General features: G+C 42.9%; 1 protein-coding gene across 4 annotated transcripts; it reads right to left on the bottom strand.

Moving 5' to 3' along the window:
* Positions 1-6,210: 6,210 nt before the first annotated feature.
* On the bottom strand, positions 6,211-19,637 carry rbms1a (RNA binding motif, single stranded interacting protein 1a). 4 transcript variants are annotated; one of them, XM_066647235.1, is made up of 14 exons: positions 19,333-19,637; positions 15,371-15,549; positions 11,316-11,374; positions 10,701-10,831; positions 9,583-9,740; positions 9,366-9,445; positions 8,933-9,039; positions 8,662-8,711; positions 8,271-8,358; positions 8,090-8,140; positions 7,670-7,780; positions 7,473-7,553; positions 7,220-7,298; positions 6,211-7,054 (listed from the first exon to the last, which is right to left on the bottom strand). In XM_066647235.1, the coding sequence occupies exons 1-13, from the start codon at positions 19,381-19,383 to the stop codon at positions 7,224-7,226; spliced, it is 1,221 nt and encodes a 406-aa protein (XP_066503332.1). In that variant the 5' UTR covers positions 19,384-19,637; the 3' UTR covers positions 6,211-7,054; positions 7,220-7,223. The 4 variants fall into 4 exon arrangements, with proteins under 4 accessions (XP_066503332.1, XP_066503334.1, XP_066503333.1 ...); XM_066647237.1 differs by having other exon boundaries at positions 10,740-10,831; positions 19,333-19,636; XM_066647236.1 differs by having other exon boundaries at positions 8,924-9,039; positions 10,740-10,831; positions 19,333-19,636.
* Positions 19,638-27,624: the final 7,987 nt, after the last annotated feature.

Genomic DNA, 27,624 nt, shown 5'->3' on the forward strand with positions numbered 1-27,624 from the left:
ACTAAGAACTGGTAGAGGTTTGGGAGATGCATCTATGTGTATATGGTGTCACGTTTTAATAACCTTATCTACAACTGCTAGCACTCAGCCATTGAGGGAGAACTTTGAATGACTAACTCATGTGGTCTTGTGATGTGTGGGTTTAAACGACATTTCGGCTGAAAGGAAAGCTTTTCTGATGCCCCCCCCCCCCCTCCCCTCACCCCACCACTCCAACCGCGCACACAGAAATATATCCCTCATAACCTAACCTTCATACTCCCACAGGGAAATATACCATGTGTCCCTTCAGCTGTGGAGGTTTAGAAAAGGGAGTTGTAGATCTGTAATCAGTGTAGTGTGTGTGATACGTACAGAGGGATAAATCCAAACCTGTTGTAGGTGAAATTTGATAAATAGTTCCTGAAAAATAAAGCCTTGCCTTACCATAAGCCTTACAGTTTTTCAGTGTCTTGAGAACATTGAGAACCACAGTGACGTTCAGTTTGATGTGACATCTTAGTAAAAAAAAACATTTTAATTGTTTGCTTTGCTAAGCATTTTTATATTCTTTTATATTCTGAGCATTTCATTCATTCATTCTTTTTTTCTGTAACCACTAACTTCACGGTTCATCCAGAGCCTTTGTGGAATCACTGAGCACCCTTTTGACTTGGTTTACACTTCAATTAATACATTATGAAGAAATACTGGAAAAATGGGAGAAATTTTTTTTTCAAAAGTGTTCTTAAAATTAAACTTTTAAAAAGATTTAATAAGTAGAAGTTGCACACAGAATTTCATATTTTTATAGCTATCAACACATTAAATATTCATTTATTCATTCATTATCTGTTATCCAGTTCAGGGTCGCGGTGTGTCCAGAGCCTACCTGGAATCATTGGGACACGGAGGGAACACACCACACTCCTCACAGACAGTCACCCGGAGGAAACCCACGCAGTCACAGGGAGAACACACCACACTCCTCACAGACAGTCACCCCGAGGAAACCCACGCAGACACAGGGAGAACACACCACACTCCTCACAGACAGTCACCTGGAGGAAACCCCACACAGACACAGGGAGAACACACCACACTCCTCACAGACAGTCACCCGGAGGAAACCCACGCAGACACAGGGAGAACACACCACACTCCTCACAGACAGTCACCTGGAGGAAACCCATGCAGTCACAGGGAGAACACACCACACTCCTCACAGACAGTCACCTGGAGGAAACCCCACACAGACACAGGGAGAACACACCACACTCCTCACAGACAGTCACCCGGAGGAAACCCACGCAGACACAGGGAGAACACACCACACTCCTCACAGACAGTCACCCGGAGGAAACCCACGCAGACACAGGGAGAACACACCACACTCCTCACAGACAGTCACCCGGAGGAAACCCACACAGACACAGGGAGAACACACCACACTCCTCACAGACAGTCACCCGGAGGAAACCCACGCAGACACAGGGAGAACACACCACACTCCTCACAGACAGTCACCCGGAGGAAACCCACGCAGACACAGAGAGAACACACCACACTCCTCACAGACAGTCACCCGGAGGAAACCCACACAGACACAGGGAGAACACACCACACTCTTCACAGACAGTCACCCGGAGGAAACCCACACAGACACAGGGAGAACATACCACACTCCTCACAGACAGTCACCCGGAGGAAACCCACGCAGACACAGGGAGATCACACCACACTCCTCACAGACAGTCACCCGGAGGAGACCCACGCAGACACAGGGAGAACACACCACACTCCTCACAGACAGTCACCCGGAGGAAACCCACGCAGACACAGGGAGAACACACCACACTCCTCACAGACAGTCACCCGGAGGAAACCCACGCAGACACAGGGAGAACACACCACACTCCTCACAGACAGTCACCCGGAGGAAACCCACGCAGACACAGGGAGATCACACCACACTCCTCACAGACAGTCACCTGGAGGAAACCCATGCAGTCACAGGGAGAACACACCACACTCCTCACAGACAGTCACCCGGAGGAAACCCACGCAGACACAGGGAGATCACACCACACTCCTCACAGACAGTCACCCGGAGGAAACCCATGCGGACACAGGGAGAACACACCACACTCCTCACAGACAGTCACCCCGAGGAAACCCACGCAGACACAGGGAGAACACACCACACTCCTCACAGACAGTCGCCTGGAGGAAACCCACACAGACACAGGGAGAACACACCACACTCCTCACAGACAGTCACCCGAAGGAAACCCACGCAGACACAGGGAGAACACAGCACACTCCTCACAGATAGTCACCTGGCGGAAACCCACACAGACACAGGGAGAACACACCACACTCCTCACAGACAGTCACCCGGAGGAAACCCGCAGAGACACAGGGAGAACACACCACACTCCTCACAGACAGTCACCCGGAGGAAACCCACACAGACACAGAGAGAACACACCACACTCCTCACAGACAGTCACCCGGAGGAAACCCACACAGACACAGGGAGAACACACCACACTCCTCACAGACAGTCACCCGGAGGAAACCCACACAGACACAGAGAGAACACACCACACTCCTCACAGACAGTCACCCGGAGGAAACCCACACAGACACAGGGAGAACACACCACACACCTCACAGACAGTCACCCAGAGGAAACCCACGCAGACACAGAGAGAACACAGCACACTCCTCACAGACAGTCACCCAGAGGAAACCCACGCAGACACAGGGAGAACACACCACACTCCTCATAGACAGTCACCCGGAGCGGGAATCGAACCCACAACCTCCAGGTCCCTGGAGCTGTGTGACTGCGACACTAACCTGCTGCACCACCATACCACCATGCCGCCCTTACATTAAATATTAAATATTTTAGTTGCGTGAATATCGAAGTACAAAGTTAATACCTTTGTGCCACTGCGTCTGAGAAAGATGAGTGATTGGGACACACATGAGAACAAGCCTACATTTCTTACACTATAAATTAGTTACTCTTGAGAGTACCCTCCAACACGGTGCCTGTGAGTCTCTGGCATCAGCTCCGCATAAGCTCTTGGCTTTGTAGATAAGCCCTAGCAGGCTGCTATTACAAAGGCGGCATCAGCAGGCTGAAGATGCGAGAATTCACTCATTAAAAAGACTCTCCCGCACCGTGTGCACATCCTAAAAACAAACACTGCAGCTCGGATCTCAATTACGCGCTTATGGGTAGATTTTGGGGCTGTGGGGGGTGGTGAGGTCTATAACTGTGAGTGACAGGCAGTGAATTAGAGACGACAAGTAGTGTTAATCAAAAAGAGGCATTACAGCGCCACCTACTGGACAAGGTATGATAAGTGTACAAAAGTAAACACTGTGAAATGTTCATAGTCATGATAAAGTCTGGCTTTTAAAAGTAATTAAGATAATGAAGATGATGAGAAGGATAGACAGAGATGAGGAATGTGCAGAGAGGGCTGCTCATGGCCAAGAGGGCAGACACGGGGCAGGGGAATAGCAGCAGCTGTGATGTATTAATGAACCCACCACCCACACACTAACTGTATCCTTATACACTAGCAAGTTTTGGAATTTTCCTAGTGCAGCGCTGCACATTCCTATGTTGCACACACACACACACACACACACAGAGCACTCCAAGGCTTGCTAAGAAATTTGAGAATTCTTGTCTTGATAAATAAACATATTAAAGTATATAACACTATTTTAAAAACGCATATATATATATGTGTGTGTGTGTGTGTAGCCTGTTTAAATAATAAATAATAATCTCATGCGAATAGAACAATAAACCGATGAACTGCTGCCCTGTCTAAGGTGTGTTCTTTCTAAGTATCCAGTATTATTTCTAAGTATCTGGTTAGGCTCTGGACGCACCGTGACCCTAAACACGATGAAGCAGTTACAGAAAAGTAATGAATGTTTGTCCTCCATCAGATCTGAGTCATATTCAAGGTTCCCTTGGTTTGTCCTTTCCTTTTTAATGAATTCATTTCACGACTTTAAATGTATGTTTTGAATCTTTGATCTTGCTATAAAGTGTATTTAGACTTGTCTTGCCCAGTTCCAGTTGACAGTTGAATTCAGGGAATCACCAGGTATTTACTTTAATTGTATGATAAAGGCTTTTTTTCTTACACTAAATTAGACGTTAGATTTCTCATATTCTGATTGTTCAGTTAATTCATTACAGACATTCTTTGCAGCTTACTTTTAACTTTATGGTGTCAGAAAGACACCAATGTCATAGGTATAGGCATAGGTTTTGGGGGAGTGTGTGTGTGTGCATGCATGCGCATGCATGGAGTTGTTGTGTGCCCCTCCCCTAATCACAAGCAGTTATTGCTGATTCATGCAGGAACTTCCTAGCCTCCAAGCCACACGAGAGATGTCAGAAAGACAGTTAAAAAGATGGGTTTAATGCACTGTTTAAATAAAGCACTTTGGGTTTGAGTTGTGTCTTTAATTCAAAACTTTTTCACAGAGGAAATCATAGAAATAAAACATAAAAAGCATTTAAATAAAATCATTTTGACAGGTTGAAAATAAAAATAGAAACAAAATACGGGTAGGTTTTTGTTATTTCTGTCGTTGTTGGACGTACAATTAACCACTGTCAAAATGGTGGCATGTGTACAATAAAGAAATAAAAAATATATATAATCACAATTCCTGTGAAACCTGTGTATTTTCTTTACTTTTCATTCTCTCTGGCTGTTACACTCTGACACGAGTTTGCGTTTCCTGTCCCGCAAAACTGAAACATGTCCCCCCTTCGATGTACACCAGTCGTCATGAAAAGATGTTACTTTGGTTACACAAATGAAGCCTCTACACTGGAGGAGGCTGCCACAATCCTGTGAGGACGTAAAAAGCAGAGCACGTAGCCTGTCTGGATATAAAATACAAAATAGTCCGTTATTTTCCTTTCCGTAATTTTCTATTTTTTTGTTGCAGTCATGTAGGCTTCTCCAACTACTGCAGCTAATGTGAAGAAAGAGGGCAAGAACTGTTTTCAGTGATCCTCCAGATGATGGAACTCAGAACATAATACAAAAAATAACAAACGAAAAGACACATGGATAAAAACACAAAATGTTTCCTTGAAGTGGACGAAGAGACGAGTTAAAGGTGAAGTCCTGTATGATTCCAGCTCCAGAGCTGGGGTTTTTACTCCTGATTGGACAGGATAGACCTGCAAACCCAACCAATCAGACGACAGATACAACTCTGAGGTAGATCGACGGCCAAGCTGACCTGGACATCAAAAGAAAACAGACACACGACAGACACACATAAATCTGTTCAACTATCTGCGTTAAAAATCAAAGCCTCTTTTGAATCTGCACGAGCCTTTGATTCATTTATCTGTCCAATCTTTCTGCGCATTTTCCTTATTCTCAAACAAGTCATGTCTGATTACACAATTGAATAAAAACTTGATTAAAACTGAGTGCCAGTGTTGGCAAAAAGGCACAGTTTCCAAACGTACATCTTTATAGCACACACCTGCACCTCAACGACAGCCCATACCAATAGTAAGAATCGTAATTTGAACGTCTTTGGTGGAAAGTGTCTTAATTTCCTTGATTCACGTTTTTATTGCCTTGTCTTTATTCGGTATCTCTGCAGGACCCTATTTCAATTTCAATAGGCTTTTCTTTACCGTCCTATCTGTAGTCGCTTTTTAAGAGATTAAAATTTCGATGAAAAGCTACTGCTCCTTTTATTTTCTGATTGACAGCTGCAGCCCTTAATATTGCCATGAACTGGAGGGGTTACTGCTCAATGAAATTGCAGAAAAAAAAAACCTGGGATTTATTTCTCACGTGATTGATTTACTTATAAAAAGTTTTGCATTTCTTACTTGTTTGTACAGCTCTCATTTTCTATCTAAAGAAACATTGCACTTCTGCCTCTCGGTACGAGAAATCTCTACATACTGTGTTAAAACAAGTTTAAAAACAACAAAAAAAGGAAAAACTGCCATAGAAAACACATCATAATCTGCTCTGAAAACTATCAATAACGGCATCTGTCTCTCTAGCATCAATCCCTCACCACTCCTGTCCCCGGCCCATACCTATATCCCACCCCCACCCACCATCCCACCCACTTCTGACCCAAATATTCATGCCCCCCCCCCCCCCCCAGGCCACCACAACCCGCCCCCTACCCCTTCCCCAAAAACAACAGCTTCACCTACATCTACCACATCAAGTTTGATTGAAAAGGCAAGAAGACTTTGAATGGGTTCATTCGGAAGAGAGCAGAACCAGACAATTCTGCCAAACACACTTTACATTACTCTGATACGCCAAAGCTGCTCTGATTCAGGGGGAAAAACAAACAAAACAAAAAAAACCCAAAGGAAAGCATTTTACTTGCATGTGAAACATTTGCTTTGACAGACAGGAAGGAAGACCAATACCCAGCAAGCATTTCATCAGCTCATTCTAAACCCCGCTCTACAGTATTTACAAGGCAAATTTCTTTAACTACGGACCAAAAAGGCAAAGTGCGGAAGACAAAAGCAAAAAGAAACGTCTCCATTGCTACTACCACAGCAAATAGGATTTTTTTTGTTGTTTTTGCGTGTGTATGTGTGTCTGAGAAACAAACAGTCAGTAAAAACACACTAAAAACCATACTAAAAAGTCCTTTCATGCATCTAAAGATACTAGCACACTGCGTTTGTGTCCTGTATGCACAGACTTTCTGTGCCTTAGTTCTTGGTAAAAAATAAGCGTTTTGTCTTCGTCTTCTTTTCCTTTAATTAGCAAAATAAAACTCTGCTTCGCTCCTGTGTCTGCCGTCTCGGATGAGTTGCATTGTTTTGGTTGCTGAAGCCGTGTTTCACCTGTAGAGGGCCTCTGAGGTTTGTGTTTGGTTGATTACACCATGGATTTTTTCTTTTCTTTTTTGGAACCTGTGCAAAAGTGTTGTTTCCTCTGTGATATCACTTCCTGTCCAATCAAGCTAAGCCTGTAGTTGTAGCAGCCCTTCTCCAAATCAGCCTCCAACTGCTCACCTTTAATAAAAGAACAGACATTTCATCTGTTTATGTAGAAGAAAGTCAGAGCCCGCAAAGTTAAGGTTGATATGCTGAGAATTACATTACCACTGCTGTGTTTTAGAGAATGTAAAAATAAACTTCATCCTCTATAGTACTGCTTATAAAACAAAAATAAATTACCCTCTTATTGCTTGCTAGGCTGGAACGTGTAAGTGGAGGGGTCACTGGAGGTCACATCCTGGGGCTGCACATTGGGATCCTATAAAAGTATAAAAAAAAAGATAACTATATTTAATATACTAGGTATTACATGTAGTAATAAACACATAGTTGCAATGAAACATCTGTTATTGCTCAAATTCTGCTAATGCTCATGTCTTAATAGCATTCTCCAGTTTATAAGGAGTCAGTACCATAGTAGAGATAAACATACCTCAGTTGCTATGGCGGTAGGTTGGATATGGGCATACTGAGGAATATATGCTCCTTGCATAGCTGTGTTCGCAGGAATAAACTGTGGGGAGGGGGGGTAGAAACAGAGATGATTACATGACTGTGAAAACACAAAGATGAACAGATTAACGCTTGTCGTAGGAGCCATAACGCTCCAGGTGTTTCTGTGGCCCTTACAGTTGCAGTGCCGCCGAGAGAGAGGTGGCTCATCTGCTGGGTCAGAGGAGCCAACATGGAGGACGGCTGTAGTGGCATGGGATGCTCCATAGAGGGCGACAGTACAGCTCCCTTAAAGGAAGGAGGGAGAGAAAATTACAAAAGGAGTTAGACTTGCTTTATAATTCCTACAAAAGAGAAAGAGTGAGAACGAAAATAAAAGGTGTGGAGAAGTCAGATAGCAGTAAAGATCTGATGGAAAACGTTTCCTTTGCCCTTCACATTAAGTCATTGCTGGAGGTGTCTCATTCACAGCCTTGACCACGGCTTGCACATACAATTTTAGATGCACGATGTGGAAGTTGTGCAACACCACTTGTGATTTCAGAGCGGAGAAATAGAACAAGGAAGAGAACAGTTACATGTTCCTTTTTCTCTTACCGGGTGCTGCATAATGTAAGGCTGATGTGTCATCCAAGAGGGATTCTGGACCTGCAAGTGCACAAATAAACACACAGATGAGTGAAAAGCACAGTCAGCAGGCGTTGTTTTAAAGCTAAACAGAGAAGTACTAGAAAAGTTGAATGCTTGGGGGATGAAAGGTTAAGAAAGAGGACCGTACCGGGTAGGTGGAGACGGGCGAGATATATGGAGTCACAGCCGTCTGGGCCATTAATCTATTTCCCATGCTGTAGGGGGGGGCGTAGTACCTGAAGGTGTAATAGGTGGATATCATCATCATCATCATTTCAGCTTAATCCATTTCAGAGTCGTGGTATAGACTGATATGTTAAGCTCAAATAGGTGTAGCAATAGCAGGTGTATCATTAAAACCCTGTTCTTTAAATAGTAGTACACACAGGAGAAATACATGTATAACATTTTTACAGAAAGTTTAATGAAGTTTAGCCTTTGGACTATTATGACTGTGACTAATTAGATTCACTGAAATCTGGTTGAAATTTATGGCAAGTTATAAGAAAGTGGTTTAAATGACATTTTGTGAAACTTACCCATTCTGGAGGGCAGTCGCATTGGGATCATAAGTCAATGTTATTCCACTCTGGAGGTGAAAACAAATAAAATTAAATTCCTTTATGATACTTTATACAGGCCTATTGCATTTAATCTCATCATAATTGGCTGGTTGCATAAACAACGATAAATAAATTGTATAATTCTTTTTTAAAAATAAATAAATCAACTGGGCTTAATCCCAAACACAAACACACATTCAAAATTTGCACACACAAAAAGCACAGGAGACGGACTTACTAGTCTCACCTCGGCGTCCCGTGTCCAGGTTCGTCCATTGGGGACATATTTAGTCTGACTCAGTCGTTTCTTCTGGCCACCATCAGCAAACTTACAGAGCAGTGGCTCTGAGGCACCTACAAACATACAGTTCATTCATTTATTATCTGTAACTGCTTATCCAGTTCAGGGTCGCGGTGGGTCTGGAGCCTACCCAGAATCACTGGGCACTAGGCGGGAGCACACACTGGAGCGGGCGCCAGTCCTTCACAGGGTGACTCACACACACTGACACCTATGTACACTTTTGAGTCGCCAATCCACCTACCAACATAGGTGTGTTTTTGAATCGTGGGAGGCAACCGAAGCCAGTTCAGATATTATTGTAAAAATTGGTAAAACTAGACATGACAACTCATTTTAACTTTGAAAAAAACAAAGACAAAATGTAACATTTATTTACCCAGCATTCCTGATGAGGACTTAATGAACTTCCCATTAAAGTGAGAGATCACAGCATCACACTTCTCTGTAGATTCCATCCTGAGGGAGAGAGAGAGAGAGAGGGGCAAACATGAAAAAAGAGCATTGCTTCGCTTGTATGCATTCATGCAGAACTGACCATTAAAACTGTCCAGCCTACGCTCAGTCAGACAACACACACACACACACACACTGACCTGGCAAAGCCCACACCTCGACTAATGCCGTGTGCATCTCTGAGGATGCGGGTGGAGATGACCTGTCCGAAGGGTTTGAGAAGGTTCTCCAGCTCCTGCTCATCCATTGACACTGGCAGGTTGGACAGATACAGGTTGGTTGGGTCCTGTTCTTGTTGCTGTAACAAAAAAAAACCCAGACAATTACGTAGACAGTTTTGTAAACCAAATGAAGCCTACACAATGCTGTGGTGGGCCATTTGTAGATTTGGGAAATCTTTTGACATCCAAGATTTATCCTTCACAAAAACACTTTGGCCTATATGGGTGAGTGACCCACAGAGAATCACAGTTTTCATTATTATTCCCCACATCTCTAACCCATATCTGTTTCACTGAAGGGAAAAATGGCAGCTTCTGCATTCTTAGAGCAGAGCGTCAGGCTTAATTTGAGCTGCAGTAAGCCTGAGGCAAATCTGACATTCTTTCTCCATGAAGCAATTTGGTTTATAAGGGCACCCTGGATTTATGATCCTCAATAACCCTCTAGTTAACAAGGGGTCGTAGCCATGGCAATGAGCACGGATTAACATACGGCCTTTGGCTGACTGCGGAAGGCTCCTCGTTTGGCCGCTCTAGAGGCATCTGCAGAAACTAAGGGGACCAGGTGAAAAAAAATTGCCATTCCGTGCCAACCGCACCGACTCCAACACTCACCAGTGTGTGCACATGCAACCATTAGCGTGGAAAATGAAAGCAGCAGGGCGGTGTGCTATAATAGAGAGGAAGAGCTGAAAAAGCAGAGCTGATGAATAATTGAGGGTGAATGCAGACGCGCTAGGAGAAAGCTAGGGAGGAGGTCAATGCAGTAAAAAAAAAAAGGCTTTTGCAGTTGGATTATCACACACACACACACACACACACACACACACACACACACACACACACACACACACACACACACACACACACACACACACACACACAATTTGAATGTGCTCTGTGTAACAGTGGGAGAGATCAAGGCAACTGGAGAGATAAAGGGGTGAACGAAAGGACATGCACACATTCGAGAGACCTGCTTACAGACAAAACTCTTAGCGTTAACAAATGAGGCACATGTAATAATTGCAAGTCACCTTAAAAGAAGGGAGTGATGCCATGGGTTGTGGTCTCACCTTGGCCATCTGAGCCTGAACTCCAGTGCTCTTCAGTGCTGCCACAGCTTTCTGTGCTGACACTGGGCTGTCAAAATCCACAAAGCCATAACCTGAAGGACAGGACATTCTCCGTTATTGTACATGAAAACATTATAATTAATCACAAGGCACTGTAAACACTGTACCCTACAGCATTCATCAGTAGCACTCTATTTAATCACACATGACAGTTGAGCATTTACTTAAGTAATTAAGTAATTATGGTTGCTTTTAAATATAAGGTCTGCAGAGTATATCAATATTTTCATCACAGTATGGATTTAAATATCCTGAAATTTCAAACTTCAATTAAAAGTTGTTTTTTTTCCTGGGTGTTTTGATGAATCTCTATGGGTCATGTAATTGAACCCAGGTAAATTAATATGAAGAAAACGTGATATAATTAAAGTCTGGAAGGGATATTACACATTCACATTTCACATCTAAATGTCAGTGTTAATCATAGTACAGGTATGTTGTACATATTTTGCTGCAGCTTCAGCATATTAATATATTTTTGACTGATTTGGTACTGAAGAAATTAAACCCATTAACCTTTGCATTTGTTTGTGGTCTTGTCCAGGATGGCTTTTGTGGACACAATCTTTCCATACCTGCAGAAAGAGAGAGAGGGAGAGAGAGAGAGAGCAGGGGAAGAATTAATCCTCTGACAGAATGCTGACAGAAGAAGGCTTTTTTTATATGTCACATGTCAAATGGCATAAAAGAATAGGAATGCGTGACCTAAGCTAAAAGGCACATCACACAGGAACTGCAGCAGTGTTTGAACAGGGACCAAAAAAAGTCACTTAACTTCAAGTTTAAAGGTGTACAATTCAGACACAAAGGAGCCTTTGTAAGAGTAAAGTGGGGAGCCCTGTATGACTGCAATCCAGGTGCTTCTGAGGTCAATGAATGTGTCAAACGTGGGCTGGAACTGGGATGATGGCACGTCCGAGTGAAGTCTGTTATTACCGCACAGTGCTTTTAGAGTTCAAAGGAAGTCCTTCTACATTCATACTATAGGCCATGAGGAAAAACAGCCCACAGGCCTCTGTGTGTGTGTGTGTGTGTGTGTGTGGCTCTACAACGAGGCATTGAGTAAATGATGACGAACGAGTGAGAGGCATGACAGAGTGTCTCCAAAGAAAAAAAAAATAAGGGCAAAAATGCCTGCAGCTGGGATGTGCAGAGAAGTGATGCGTTTTCTGTTCACCTCTGGAACATGTGATTTATATCTAGTCTTTCCAGTTTTGGACCTAATAACCTAGCTGTGACAGAAATGCTGACTATAAAATCAGCATCTGCATTTGCCTTTAACGCATTTCTTCATTTGTCATTTGGAGGGGTTCATATTCAGCATCACGTTTTTTACTATGTGTTTTTTCTTATAAAACATACAGTAGGTCAATGTCAGTAGAGACACATAATATTGGGATGACATCCGTGTTGGCGGACTCTTTAAAAAAAATTCTTGACATCAGACTTTGGATTGGACTAACGTTTCCAGCCATCGCTATCATATTTTTGATGACTCTGGAAAATGGAATGTTTAGATGAAGCCAAACAGCTGTGGCGAAACTTCTGCATTTTTGCATATTTATTTTACTGTATTTTTAGCCCTCTTCAAATAACGCTAACATGATTCTGAAATGCTACTCTGATCAAACTTTGTGCTGAATATACAATACAAATAATATACAAGTATTATGGTGGAGCAGCAGGTTAGTGTCGCAGTCATACAGCTCTAGGGACCTGGAGGTTGTAGGTTCGATTCCGGCTCTGGGTGACTGTCTGTGAGGAGTGTGGTGTGTTCTCTGTGTCCGCGTGGGTTTCCTCCGAGTGCTCCGGTTTCCTCCCACAGTCCAAAAACACGCGTTGGTAGGTGGATGGGCGACTCAAAAGTGTCCGTAGCTGTGAGTGTGTGAGTGAATGTGTGTGCCCTGTGAAGGACTGGCGCCCCCTCCAGGGTGTATTCCCGCCTTGCGCCCAATGATTCCAGGTAGGCTCAGGACCCACTGCGACCCTGAACTGGATAAGGGTTACAGATAATGAATGAATGAAAGGTATGAATGAATTAATAAGTATTAACATGGGGAGATATGTGAAAATATAGAGTATCAGCATCATTTGTAGGTCACCCATAGATGCTGGAATTAACGTCTTTTGAAAGTAAAATACCCATTTACTTTAGGGAGTGGTGGAATAAGTTTGTTCTCCAGGGGGAATAAAAAGTGTGTAAAAATGATTCTGGTCATTCAAAGGTTTGCTTCTTTTCTCAAAAAGCTAGGTGCTCAGCTCCCCTCCATTGCGCTGAACTACACAGTGGATTAAATTTGTGCGGTTAAATTGAATAAAAATGGTCTGATTTTATATTGTGCATAATGTAATTACATGAGCACTCTTACCCTTCCTCTACAAACATAAACAACATTCTTCGGCAAGACCCATGAAGCGAGACTCGGGGAAAGAAGAGGAGGAAGCCAATGGGCTTTCAAGCTTGGATCACATGACTCTCCACCACGGAGGCCCACATGACCTTGGCCATGACCCCTTCACTCTGGGGGGAGGCCCCGCTTCCTGGCCCTGCCACAGAATTCCGTTCAGCTATTCCCACTGCAACGGCATGTGTCTGCCTGCAGCATATCAAGGCAAATCTGCTGCTTGAGTCGAAAACATTTCATCATGCTACACCTCATACTCGCTGCTGTACCACCATTTGAAGCATCATCCAAGTTAACTGGAACTAAAGATTCACGACACAACAACAAACGGAAACTGCTGATGTAAAAAACCTTCTAAAAATGACGACTTAATGGAGGTGAAAAATGAGACAAATCTACAAATGCCAAGTAAAAACGCATACAACTAGATCTATCAGGCTTTTTCTATTTGTAACAATGACGCATACCTGAAACCTAATCATCAACGTCATCGTGTAAATTGTAAAATATATAGAATTTTTTTTTTTTGGTAATAGATCAAGAAATCATGACAGCCCCTAGTACTGAGGAATACCCAGAGTAATTCATAGTGCAGCATTTAAACTTTAAAAGCATATTTGACCTTAGCAAACCCCTAAAACCAGTACACAGACCAAGAGGATTATGGCCCCTCCCTACCTCACTCCAAGGAATCAATTTCAGGAATTACCATGGTGACTGCTGGACTCCCCAGAGCAGCCCAAGATAAATTAACTTGCGATGGGAATGACCGGATTTCACACACACATACACTAGCTCATCTCCCTCTTGCTCTCTCTCTCTCTCTCACACACACACACACACACACACACACACACACACACACACACACACACTCTCTCTCTCTAGAAAGGACATGTTGTGTCACAAAAGGATTTATGGGGTAAAAAGGTCAACAAGAACACATGAAATACTGAATATCGATACTAAACATCAATCTGGCCTAAATGCAGCCACCACCTTTCCCAGAAAGTCCCATCTATAAAGCTCTCAGTGTGCACAGAATGCTGGAATCAGTGGTTGGTGGTGCTAGACAGAATTTAGATGGGGTTACGGCGCCACAATTCATATGCGTGAACTGTACAGAATGTACATGCTCCACCGAGGACAATGAGTCTCCAAAGCAAAAGCATATCAAATCTCATCAGAGACATAATGTACTCAAGCGGACATACTCAGAAGCCGCCCCTTGGTAATTGGAGATAAGCCCCCACCCCCGAATAAAAATATCAGCTGAAATATCCTTTAATTTATCAGCATACAAAACTGACAAATTAAAAAAATAATAATAATAAAAATACAAAAGCAGAACTGTGACTGACACAGTTTAAGGGAAAGTACTAGTGTTTAAATAGAGTCAAAAAAGACATTGCTGATGAATTAAAAAAAAAAAAAAAAAATCTGGGGGACTTTTAGGGGAATCTCACAGTTGCACATTTTTGCCAACAGTAAAAAGTCTATAAAGGAAACAGGGCCTCGTACTACAGCAGCACTGCCTTTTAAACAGGCTTTATTGACACAGACCCTGATGTCCACAACCAAACCCCTTTCTTTCCTTTTTTTTGTGTAACATTTGCTGAATCATGCCAGCTATATTCACATAGGCCTGTTTTCACAAGGGCCGCTGTTTTTAACCAGTCGAACACAAATAGATGCTGTTGCTGTGGGTTACATGCTTCAGTGACTACCCACGTGAGGTGCTCGTGCGGAGCAGCCGAGGGCAAAGGGAGGAAGAGAGAGAGAGATGGACAATGAGAGAGATGTCTGGACTGAATATACAACTTTTCACACAAGACTCTGTCCTAAATACCATGTCGTTTCGGTCAAAACAGCAGTTTCTAAGATATGAGTTAAGCCTAAACATGCTTCAAGGAAAAAAGCTGGGGATACATTGGTTGGGAGGGAGAAAAGGGTGTTTATAAGGAATTAAGACAGTTTAATTCCAATAGCCTCACTGATTCAAATTGTTTAAAACCGGAAACATCTTTGTTGTACCAGTATAAATATTCTTTGTAATCAAAGCTTCCTTTGTAAAACTATTCATACGTTAGAGGAAATAACCCAGTCAGTGATTAATAAACCACGATCAGCACCACTCCACGGTGACAGGTGTTTGTGTACACTTACGGCTGGCAGAGCTTCACAAGGTCATGGTCGGTGGTGGAGGGGGGCAGCCCACGTATGTAGAGATTGGTTTTGCTCAGTTGTTCCCATCCGGTGGTACTGCTGTTGCTGCTGTTATTGGTGCTGCTATTGGTGCTTGGGCTGGGCGGAGCCATCGGGAGAGTGGGTGGAGCAACTGGAGGCTGTAGGTTGATGGAAAAAATGACTGTATTAATAATTAAAATATTTAACTTGAATGGGTGCTGAATGAAAAAGAAAGAACTGCACTGAAACTGTGCATAACAGGCCACAGCATAACAAGCCAGTTAAAGTTTATATTTAATTTATATGAGATTACAATGTATTTGTACTCATAAAATCACATCAAATCATCTCCCCATGAATGATCTCATCTGCTGTGTGTACTTTCCTGAACAAAGTGTACCCAGAACGTATGGAAACATGGACCAAATGCACTATCCCAGAGGACCCCCATCCCACAGCCCTGCTCTTGTACGCTGACACAAGCACATTTTTTAACCTTAAAAAGGTATTTATCACTTCTCTGTGGTTACCATGCTGGCATTTTGAGCCCAGAGTACAGGATAGGCCAGCAGCACTGCATGAGTTAACCCGCATCTATACCTCCTTTCAGTCTAATCAGCTCGAACCACAGATCTTCCATTCAGCTCCACACCAGCAGACCTGCAAGCCTGAGCCAGCCCATCAGCTCTCATATCTGTCCAATCTACCAGTGTACCATGGCAGGGAGCTGGATGATTATTTCACCAAGCAAAGCTTCACTGAACTGTGAAAAATGAACTGTATAAATTCCATTCCACAAACCACAGAGAGGTTATTCTAGCTGATTATCTCCTATGATGCTTTTGAGAGAGTGCAGCGAGTTTAAGAAATCTTTATAGTGCTCTTAAGGTAACACTATACTAAGCTTATTCCCAAAGCTGGAAAGCGTCAATACCTTTTCCAAAGATTTTGGAGCACTCTATAAATCATTATTTTCAAGCCTGCCATTTCTGTCTATCGAATATTACTGAATTTACTGCAGGGTTAGAAACTCCATCAATGAGTAAGACGCCCAACGCTGTCATTTAGTACTGTCTGTCCCGTTCCTTTTACATGACTTCACCACATCCACAAATATTCAGAAGGGGACTTCAAATATCTTGGTGGTGAATACCTAGAAAAATGTAAATCATTTGACCAATAGTGCTATTTCAGGTACATTTATTGCTATATATATAATTTTTTTTTTAATTTGTCATCGTGGTGCATCCCTGTTTAGAGGATTTCTACACATTTAAAAGAATGGGTCCGGCTGAACTGACAGTGCTCTACATCATAGTGAGTAAAGGGTTGGTCATTCCAGGTAACTAACAGGTGTGGCATAAATTAGAGCCCAAAAATAACATAATGATATTTTCACAAACTTCTCAGAATCAAGCTGCGGGAAGTGAATCATTTTTTCACCAGGATGTGTCTGTCTATTCTTACCTAAACCGCTGGGCCAAATATTTGGATTACAATGAGCCTATTTCAGTCAGACTTCACGGCAGCGACTAGTCATACCACGGTATCCGTCAAACTGAGGAAACCTCCCCCATGACCACCAAACTTATTTACACCAGGGTCTAGCCAGAGTGACTAATGCAGAATTGAGATCTGGTGTGAACGAAGGCTTTGGCTGGAAAAGAGGGAAAGGAATGTTCCTGTGGAAAGGTCACATGGCGCTGCAGTGCGCCGGGACACAGGAAGAGACATCCTCCCGCCCACCGCAAACTGCAGCCACCATGACCCACATCACTGACTCACTTCCTGTTTCTGACTCATTCATTAAAACAGCTCCCATTCCACTCGCCCCTCTCAGCTCACACACAAAATGGCTGCCTATAAAACATCCAGTCAGGAATTAGAACGTAATAAAAAAACTATAAAACAGCTTAATGTCATGAAATAAACCAGCAATGCTTTCACAGCAATACAAGACCCTGTCGTATCTGTCCTATGCTCAGAAAAACAGCTGTTCCCAGAGGACAATTTGAGTGAGCTCAAGTTGTTTGTGCTCAGCTGTATGTGCGGTTGCATGTGTATGCGTACATGTACCAAAACACTAATAAAACACCACTCCACAACAGTTCTGCAGTGGTGAGTGTCCTCCTGCTCCCTGACACACTGACCCATTTCTGCTCGAGTGATTCGTGCACCCACATTTGCTCGCACTTGCGCAATCAGGTGAATCTGGACACTGTGCCCTAAGCTCATTAGCGCCTGTCAATTAATCAACTGAAGCATGCTAGCAGAGCCATGTGTTTCAGCAGAGCTTGAAAAGGAAACAGAACCAAGTGCTGAAGAATACATGGAGCTTCAAAGCCACAGTTGCTGTGGAACACAATGAAAGGTACTAAGCAGAGGCCAACAGATGATCACTGCAAGATAACCACAGGGACCGAAATTACTTTAACAACAGATCTTAGAAGCCTTCCACTAGCTGAACGCTTTCATGCTTTAATGTGCCAGAAAAGTTGTGTCACTAAACTGGCTTCTCTTGTTAACCACAGGCAATCAATGGCATTTTTCCCTGTAGAATGAGAACACTGGCAATTTATGAGTAAAGGCAGTGAAAGACAGAGAAAGAGCAAGAGGGAGAAAAAAAAGATGACAGGATTGGGAGCCGGCGCAAGGCAAAAAGGGGGAGATCGGATTCAATTTCCGGGCCATCTTTCAAGCGTTGGCGTGTCCCCTGGGTCCCATGCTATGTGCTGCAGTCATCCTGCACCATATGGTTCCTATAAACTGTGAAATCCTGGAGTCCTTCTATTACACCATGCACGCTAAAAAAAAACGTGCAAGTGGACGCAAACGTAAATTAACGTAGTTATGAATATACAATGTACACATAAAGCTTCATAACAGATGCATAGTCTGAGAGACATTTCTGCTTTTCCAGTTCTGTACGAGCTGATCTTGGAACAGAACAGAACCAATGAACCAAAATTAAGAGAGGAAAAAAAAAAAAGAAAAGAAAAGATCAGTCTTGACTTACTGCCCTCTTCTGACCTTCTCTACATCAGGCCACACCCAGCAATTCCCTAACCCTGCCAACTGCTGTAAGATACTGTAGAGGTTCATGAATATTCATGACCCAGAGGTTTACTGCACACACCCAAGTCTCTCTTGACAGAAGTTGCCATGGGAAACTCTGCTCACATCTTTCCCTTTCACTTCTCATTATGTGGATTCTGACAAATCAGATTTTGAAAATGACCACCAGTCGTGTTAATTGGGCACTTAAGAGAAATATTATTACAAATGGACTCCAACTGGGCTTGGGGGCATTCTTCTCATTTACGAAAAAGCCCCCTAGTTACATCTGCAAATTAATTATGCATAAAGCAGCTGGCCTATGGATTAAAGAAATACGGCTGAGCGTACAAAGGACTGTTCCTCCAAAAAATATAAACCACACGTTCAGTTATTTTACAAAAACAGATTCTTGTGTGCCCAAAAAATCAGATAACAAAGTATATTAGCAATTCATGAATGTCAAATTAACACAGCAGTCCTCAGGTCTGACATTAACGGTCGTCTTCAACGGTTCAACCGTCCAAAGTCGACGTATTTCTATTCGTCGATAATTTGTCACAATAAAAAAAAAAAAGCAATACTTGCTGGACCTTGAGAGAAAGGAGGCTGAATACATTTAGCGTTAGCGGTTTGTCATGTAGATAACTCTATGGCATTGTGGACAATAGCGTACGTATCTACGAAGCTAAAGTTGGCTTCTTGTTCTTATTCGAAATTTTTCGTTCCACCTTAAACGGTGCAGCAGTTAGCGTTACGTTCTTGCGCCCTCCAGCATTTAAGGTGGACCGGGAAAAGTCAAATTAAAAAGGCAGGTAAAAAAAGACGTGAGAAACTAAATCAAGCCTTTTTAATAGCCTACATTAACGCTGAATGTATCTACTAACCTGCTTCCTGTAAGGTGGCCTCACAGGGTTAGCGGTGTTCGCAAAGATCATCCTTAATCCCCTTGTCCTCGACTCAACGCTGGAACTGACGAATATCTCCGTGACAATATACGACAGTGTATTAGGCTACAGTAGAAGTGTAAATTTTCCACATTGCACTCTTCTGGCGTCGACTTTCAGTCACCTACAGGAGAATTTTTTATTCGGGGAGAACCGACGTTTGCTCCGCTGGCTCTTTTCGGATGAAAATGACCGTCTCCACGGCTTTATTCCCACCTCGGCTCGTCCAACCAGTTTCTTCTGTAAAAACCGCCCGCTTTCATTGATCTTCGCTCCGTCGCCCGCAGCAAAGACCCACCTACTGTGGCGTTCTGCTCGGTCTGCGGGAGGGGTGTACGGCACAGGTCACAAACAGTTAATCATTTATCTACTAAACAATAACACGTTTCGATGCATGTACGTGCTGTTGAAATATTGTATATGTATTTTAACTAAAGATGCAACGTCGAACGAACGTAGTAAATCCGTTTTAAAAAGGGCATGTACAAAATCACCCCTACAACGCGCTCTTGGTCGCGTCCAAAACGCATACCACACATTCCACAACCTAACCATCAGATCCCATCTACAATACAGCCATAGAAATGAGCCAGAGGCCGCCAGAACGGTTCCATCCCGTCGTGTAACATCGCTTATTATATTTAAACAGAGCTAAAATACACTTATTATATTAAACCTCTCTTAATAGCACAGCCTTTTTATACCATTAACAGGCTTACACTCTCCCTGCCGGTTGACTGACCAATAAAAGAAGGCAAAATAATAATGGCGTCAGATGTCTGTGAGCAAGCCTTTATGATTTAAAACCTTTACAAACAAAGCAAACCCAAACAGAACGAGCTAAAGCCAATTCGTGCCAGATTGCTGTGGGTCAGAAATAATTAGTCTGCACCCAAATGCCACCTCCCAGGGACTGCCCAAGGCCTGTCTTATCTGTCTTTTCATATGGAAATGTGCTGCTGTAATCATGTTTCACACCTACCCCTACAAACTGAATGGTGGTTTAACACCCCAGACTTTTCTGCTGTATTTTCAGTTGCTTCTTGAAAGGCCCCAAAAGCACCTCCCTGTTGTTGAATTGGAATTACACCGACTATTTACATAATTTAATTATTAAGATGTAAGCAAGTCATTTAAAGCAATTGGGTGTGAAATGTGCCACTCTAGAGGAACTTACAAAATGAGAATAAAACACAATAGTGGTACCCACAGTCATGCTACAAATGCTTAGCCTACGTATAAAACTCTGTACACATTCATGGATTCACTGGTAGTTCAGAAGAGCACATAAAATGCAACTGCAGACAATAACCTTGGTAGTTATCACCACAACTGTATAGTAAATGCAACCAATCAAATATATCTCCGAGGGTCACTGAGCTGGCTAAGTGATTTTGCAGGGTGGTAGGTGGGGGTGGTGGGAATAGAAGGTGAAAGGTGATATTGGTTTATTGCTTGCCCTGCCGTCTGGTGATGATGTTGCCAAAAATGAGATACGGATTTAGAGGAAGACTTAGAAGGAATTGAATCATTAGACTTGTCTTTAAATTAAACAATAAGATGGTTTATTTCAGTACTACAACCATGTATATGAATTAACATGTTAAAAAGAGTATCAGTTTCATTTCTGGTTTGTGCTATTCTAGTAAACTTGCAGGAACACACACACACACACACGCACACGCACACATCTATATATACTTGCCTGCTTACATACATCATTTACAGCCCTGTCAATGTGATTACTACATTACAACACGCAGGATGCCAGTGATGGTCCCAGTGGTGCAGCATATGTTGCTCTCTTTATGTGAAAGAGAGTTTAGTGGGGCATTCTCAGGTCCAGGGTGACAGTGAGGTAGGAAAGGCTGTGAGTCAGAGCCGTAGCTTTACTGACCTTGTTTGTGTAACAGGAGAATGGACATATGCATGTATTTTTGTATATGTCTGTGTATGTGTGTAAGTGCACCACGCATTTCTCTGCATTGTGCTTTTGAAAGCAGCTTTTCTGTAGTCTATAGTGTGCCTTTATGTGCTCTAACAATATGTCAGAAGCACATCAAAGCCAGAGAAGTTTCAAAGGAATATGGCACAGTCAAAAGGAGAAAAGTGAAAAGCGCACACTGTTTTTGGGGGCAACCACAATTACAACTACCTCCAACCACGTTCACCACAGATCTGTTTTTAAAAAAAGACTCAAAAACATATAAGGTATTTAATGCTTACTGATTCGCTGACGGTAAACAGGTCTAATCTACAGACTACAGCAACACAAATGTAGAAATAAACAGGCAAAATGCTGAATCTCCAAGGAGAACATATGCTAAAGATAGTTGCAGCAGTGATAATGCAGATATTCAAGCGAATGAATTTTCAACAGTGAAAAAAAAGCAAACCAATTATTTTCTTAGAGCCATCACCTATTATAATTCATATAACATCTTTTTTTTTTAACCAGAAATCGACACTATGCTTTTAAAACATTACAATAGAACATTTTCTCACTTCTCGCTCTGGTAGCAGTTCGCCAGAAATCTTGACAAAATGAGCCCCATGACTGACTGTTATGAAATAATGAACACCATTAAATACTTCAGTGTTACATTTAAAAAGATGATTTTTGAGACACTTAGAGAATATTCAGGGAATACGTATCTTCATTTAAAGTTCATTTTCATAAACCATTTGCTAAAGTGAATATACCACACAGGGAAGTCATTATTTTGAGATATGAATTAATTCATTTGAGACACTAGGTCAATCTTTTGAGAAAAAAGACCATTAAAAACCTACTTGAGCCAAATATAACTTGCACTAGATTCTAAAATATAACCTTTTATTTAAGGCTTTCAGCACCGACCCTGTTTTATGTGAATGCCACTGTGGAGGGTCTTTATTGAGTGAGCTCGACACAAGAGGTCAAACAAATATGAAGACACACAGTCTATCTGGAGAAAGGTGCAAAAGTCAATAGGTCAACGGAGAGGAGTGAAAGACACAGAGGAAGAAAGGGATAGGGAGGACAGGGGAGGAAGAGGTCCTGGTGGAGGAGAGGGAGAGAGTGTGAGAGAGAGGGGGAGAGAGAGAGAGAGAGATGTCTGATTCAGCAGAGTGGGAGGTCATGGGGTGAAAGGCGTGCCACAGGGACAGGGAGAATCGTGCACTTCTCTTTGTGAGGGCTTGAATGAGGTTGTGTCAGAAAGGCTGCTGGCTTTGCATTTATGGCCCAATGCTTACTTGCAGTATCTCTTCTGCTTGCCAGTGTCCAAAGATAATGTACATCGCAGTTCTCCAAAATATAACATGTATCTTTAAAACTATGTTTTTACAAACGGCAAAATTGCCTTAATATTTCATGCAGTTTATTGTAAAGAAATAGTATTCAGTGTCATTTAATGGTATTTTTTTTGGAATTGACTTGAAAAGTAAAGGCAAATTTATCTGTTTATAGGTACATTGTTTTCTATGATCGATTCCCGCTCCGGGTGACTGTCTGTGAGGAGTGTGGTGTGTTCTCCCTGTGTCTGTGTGGGTTTCCTCCGGGTGACTGTCTGTGAGGAGTGTGGTGTTCTCTCTGTGTCTGCGTGGGTTTCCTCTGGGTGACTGTCTGTGAGGACTTGGTGTTTTCTCCCTGTGTCTGCGTGGGTTTCCTCCGGGTGACTGTCTGTGAGGAGTGTGGTGTGTTCTCCCTGTGTCTGCGTGGGTTTCCTCCAGGTGACTGTCTTTGAGGAGTGTGGTGTGTTCTCCCTGTGTCTGCGTGGGTTTCCTCCGGGTGACTGTCTGTGAGGAGTGTGGTGTGTTCTCCCTGTGTCTGCGTGGGTTTCCTCTGGGTGACTGTCTGTGAGGGTTGTGGTGTGTTCTCCCTGTGTCTGCGTGGGTTTCCTCCGGGTGACTGTCTGTGTCTGCGTGGGTTTCCTCCGGGTGACTGTGAGGGGTGTGGTGTGTTCTTCCTGTGTCTGCTTGGGTTTCCTCCCGGTGTCTGTGAGGAGTTTGGTGTGTTCTCCCTGTGTCTGCGTGGGTTTCCTCCAGGTGACTGTCTTTGAGGAGTGTGGTGTGTTCTCCATGTGTCTGCGTGGGTTTCCTCCAGGTGACTGTCTTTGAGGAGTGTGGTGTGTTCTCCATGTGTCTGTGTGGGTTTCCTCCGGGTGACTGTCTGTGAGGAGTGTGGTGTGTTCTCCCTGTGTCTGCGTGGGTTTCCTCCGGGTGACTGTCTGTGAGGGGTGTGGTGTGTTCTCCCTGTGTCTGCGTGGGTTTCCTCCGGGTGTCTGTGAGGAGTGGGGTGTGTTCTCCCTGTGTCTGCGTGGGTTTCCTCCAGGTGACTGTCTGTGAGGAGTTGGTGTTTTCTCCCTGTGTCTGTGTGGGTTTCCTCCGGGTGCTCCGGTTTCCTCCCACAGTCCAAAAACACACGTTGATAGGTTGATTGGCGACTCAAAAAGTTTCCGTAGGTGTGAGTGTGTGAGTGAATGTGTGTGTGTGTGTTGCCCTGTGAAGGACTGGCGCCCCCTCCAGTGTGTGTCCCCGCCTTGCGCCCAATGATTCCAGGTAGGCTCTGGACCCACCGTGAACCTGAACTGGATAAGTGGTTACAGATAATGAATTATCATTTTCTATGAACCGAGATGAAATTTGCTTTGCTGAGGCCACCATCATATATCACTGATCATATTCATTAATGTTTCACAGGAATCACTCTTAACAGGTAATTTTGGGTGTTGGACCGTATTATATTTAGTATATTTCCAGCATCTTCAATCTGGTAAAGAGCATGCCGGTGGTCTACAACTGAGCAATGAGAAACAGACTATCTCTGAGTGTGTGCAGGGACACAGCTTTTAAAAGTTCCTCCTCGTTGTTTTATGAAATTTTCATAATGTTTAGCCTGTGTTTTACATTGAGGTTTGCCTATAACATTTGTGTGGCCTACCATGCCAGAATAGTGAGGAACATGATGTTCCATAATGAGGGCCCTTTAAAAAAATTCAAAATTTTTATTAGAATGCTTTCAGTGGTTGAAGAAAAGTACGGCTGAGCCATTTTTGCCTCAATTCCAACTCCCCTTTATTCTTTCCAAATCCTATGATGGATTTCTGGTCTGTTTTTACTGTTTCACTCTCAGTGCCTCCTATTGCATTAACTCAGCTTTGTCTGAAAAACCCACCTGCATTCTAAAATGCAGGAGCCAAAAGAAATCCAAGCATCATTTCATACATCATTCACCATCACTGGCCAAGCGAAAACACACCCACCGCCCCATGGGTGTTCGGTCACTTCCTGCCCAAAGGTCATGGCTTTTAGCAGGCAATATAGCATCCCTTCACAGCACACACACTTTCTCTACAGCCAAAGGCACACAAACACACACAATATGTGTTTCTATGAATCATGGGCATATTACATAGACTTCATTTTATTTACCCAAGACCATAACTACTACCAGATTAACCCTAAACTTTACCCTAAACCTAATCTTAAAGCATGCTTTCATCTTCAAATGTATTAATATGGTGGGGCCTGGCTTGGTTACGGCCTGTGGCACACCCACAAAAAGTAAAAGTTCCCACAATGCCATTTGTAAACAGGTTTTTGTCCCCACAATGTTATTTATTCTGATAACCACACACACGCTCACGCACACACACACTCCTGAGCCTGTGTGTCTGAGCTGATGTCGTTGCTGAGCAACATCCCAAACTCTGCCATAAACAACGCCTCGGCTCAGTCTGGGCTCCATGTTTGCGTAATCGCTTTGTGCTTTCAGGCCTTGTTCCTTTGTTTTTAAAAGAATGTTTTAAGAGCACGCAAGCTTGTGTTATTTCAGCCCATATGCGTGCACACACACACACACACACACACACACACCTATCGGAGAGTAACTCTCTGCTCTTTTCTAAGTTGTTCCTGAACAAAAGATTCGCTAACAATGGGCCATTTTAAAAAAGACCCTGGTCTTGTCAGGGTCACATTGAACATACCCAGAGCATCTGGCCCTTGGCCCAGCTCACAAATAGACTAGGTCACACAGCACGTGTTTCCCTTTTTCTCTCACTGAGGAGCACAAATCCAACCTGCCATGACACTATTGAAATGAATGGTACACAGCAAAAGGTCAGACTTGAATACAAGCGCAGTGAGTATTTATCCACAACATAAACCACGCACACACACACACACACACGCGCGCACACTCACACACATTTAATATGCTCTTGATTTCAATGTTTCTATTAAAATATGTGGGGAATTTTATCACCATGCACTGCAGGATATATTCATATTAACACTGCCCCAAAAATAAATAAATAAATAAATAAAATTCTGCTGATGGTGGTGATGATGAATAAAACAATCCTTGAATCTCTGACTAACTGTTGTTTGCTACATTTATTTATTAATTAATTTATTAATTTATTCATTCATTCATACAGCACACACACACACACACACACACACACAAATACACATATACACATTTACATACATACATCATTTGCCAATATCCTTTTGACCATAGTTCAACATTTCACAGCCAATAGACTAATAGTCATTTTAATTACAGCAATTTACATTGAAAAATGTATTTTTTTCACCAGTGGGATACCTGTTGTTATGCTCTGTTTACGTTTACGTGTCTGTAACGTGTCTGTATTTATTTATTTAATTATTTTCTGGTGAAACCAAGAAAGTGTCTGCCTGATCAAATTGCCCTCATGTTTTATTCTCCCTTCTTTTGACATCTCATGTTTGCGCGGCTCGTATTTGTGTCTACATTTCACCTCTTTCACCTTCGTTCCACAAAACCTAGCAGAGCAAAGAAGTCACGCACATGCGTTCTGGGATCATTATAAACTGTGTGTCAGATGCATCACAAGAAAAAAGATCAAGAAGAAAGATAGGATGTGCATTGAGTTTTGAAAGTAAGGAGGAAAGTATAAGAGGACACACTTTACACACACAGTACACCCATGAGTATTTATCCATTTTCAAATATTAACAGGGGTTAAATCCCAGTTTATTTCATCACATTATATAGAATACATATAGGCTACAGAATATACATTAAAGTATGGAAGTCATGGACAGATGTTTTGTGTAAAATACCCATCCACCCAAAAACAAAATCCTAGTCTTTGAATTGTACATGTTCTGTACTGTGGAATAATATAAGTAAACAAATTAGCATACTTCATTAAGTATTTTCAAATATGTAATGACTAGTATCATTCAGTTGAAACGAAAGGGACTTAAATATGGCCAGCCCCCTGTTTTTGATTGTGGGTGTTGTACACTATTGATCTAAAAGCCTCCACTGCATTTTGGCCACAGCATTAAAGATGAATGAAACTTAATGACCAATGAGAGCCTGAAGCCTGGTCTGAGCTAAGCTTTCTATTGTGTTGACTATCAGTGGGTTAATCTCCATTAATTGGCCATAGTACAATGGAGTATCTCACTGGGGTTATACAATGTAATCTAAACTGACAAGTACAACTCATGTATAGAAAATTAAATATATTCATTCATTGTCTGAAACTGCTTATCCAGTTCATGGTCACGGTGGGTCCGGAGCCAACCCAGAATGACTGGGCGCAAGGTGGAAACACGCGCTGGAGGGTGTGCCAGTCCTTCACAGGGCGACACACACACTCACACATTCACTCACAATCTTGAGTCGCCAATTCACCTACCAACATGTGTTTTTGGACCGTGGGAAGAAACCCACACAGACACAGGGAGAACACTACAAACTCCTCACAGACAGTCACCCGGAGGAAACCCACACAGACACAGGGAGAACACACCACACACCTCACAGAGAGTCACCCGGAGGAAACCCACACGGACACAGGGAGAACACACCACACTCCTCACAGCCAGTCACCCAGAGGAAACCCACACAGACACAGAGAGAACACACCACACTCCTCACAGACAGTCACCTGGATGAAAACCCACACAGACACAGGGAGAACACACCACACTCCTCACAGACAGTCACCCAGAGGAAACCCACACAGACACAGGGAGAACACACCACACTCCTCACAGACAGTCACCCGGAGGAAACCCATGCAGACACAGAGAGAACACACCACACTCCTCACTGCCAGTCACCCGGAGGAATCCCACACAGACACAGGGAGAACACACCACACACCTCACAGAGAGTCACCCGGAGGAAACCCACACAGACACAGGGAGAACACACCACACTCCTCACAGCCAGTCACCCAG

Source organism: Hoplias malabaricus, chromosome 16 (genome assembly GCF_029633855.1).
Source record: "Hoplias malabaricus isolate fHopMal1 chromosome 16, fHopMal1.hap1, whole genome shotgun sequence".
Classification (NCBI taxonomy): Eukaryota; Metazoa; Chordata; class Actinopteri; order Characiformes; family Erythrinidae; genus Hoplias; species Hoplias malabaricus.

What these genes read in the sequence shown, in the direction of transcription:
- rbms1a (XM_066647234.1), bottom strand. Translation starts at nt 19,383, where the DNA reads ATGATCTTTGCGAACACCGCTAACCCTGTGAGGCCACCTTACAGGAAG. An exon ending in GACCACAAACAAATGCAAAG is followed by an intron (nt 10,832 to 11,315) that starts GTTAATGGGTTT and finishes CCTGTCCTTCAG; the next exon opens with GTTATGGCTTTGTGGATTTT. An exon ending in CATCACTCCCTTCTTTTAAG is followed by an intron (nt 9,741 to 10,700) that starts GTGACTTGCAAT and finishes TTTTTGTTACAG; the next exon opens with CAACAAGAACAGGACCCAAC.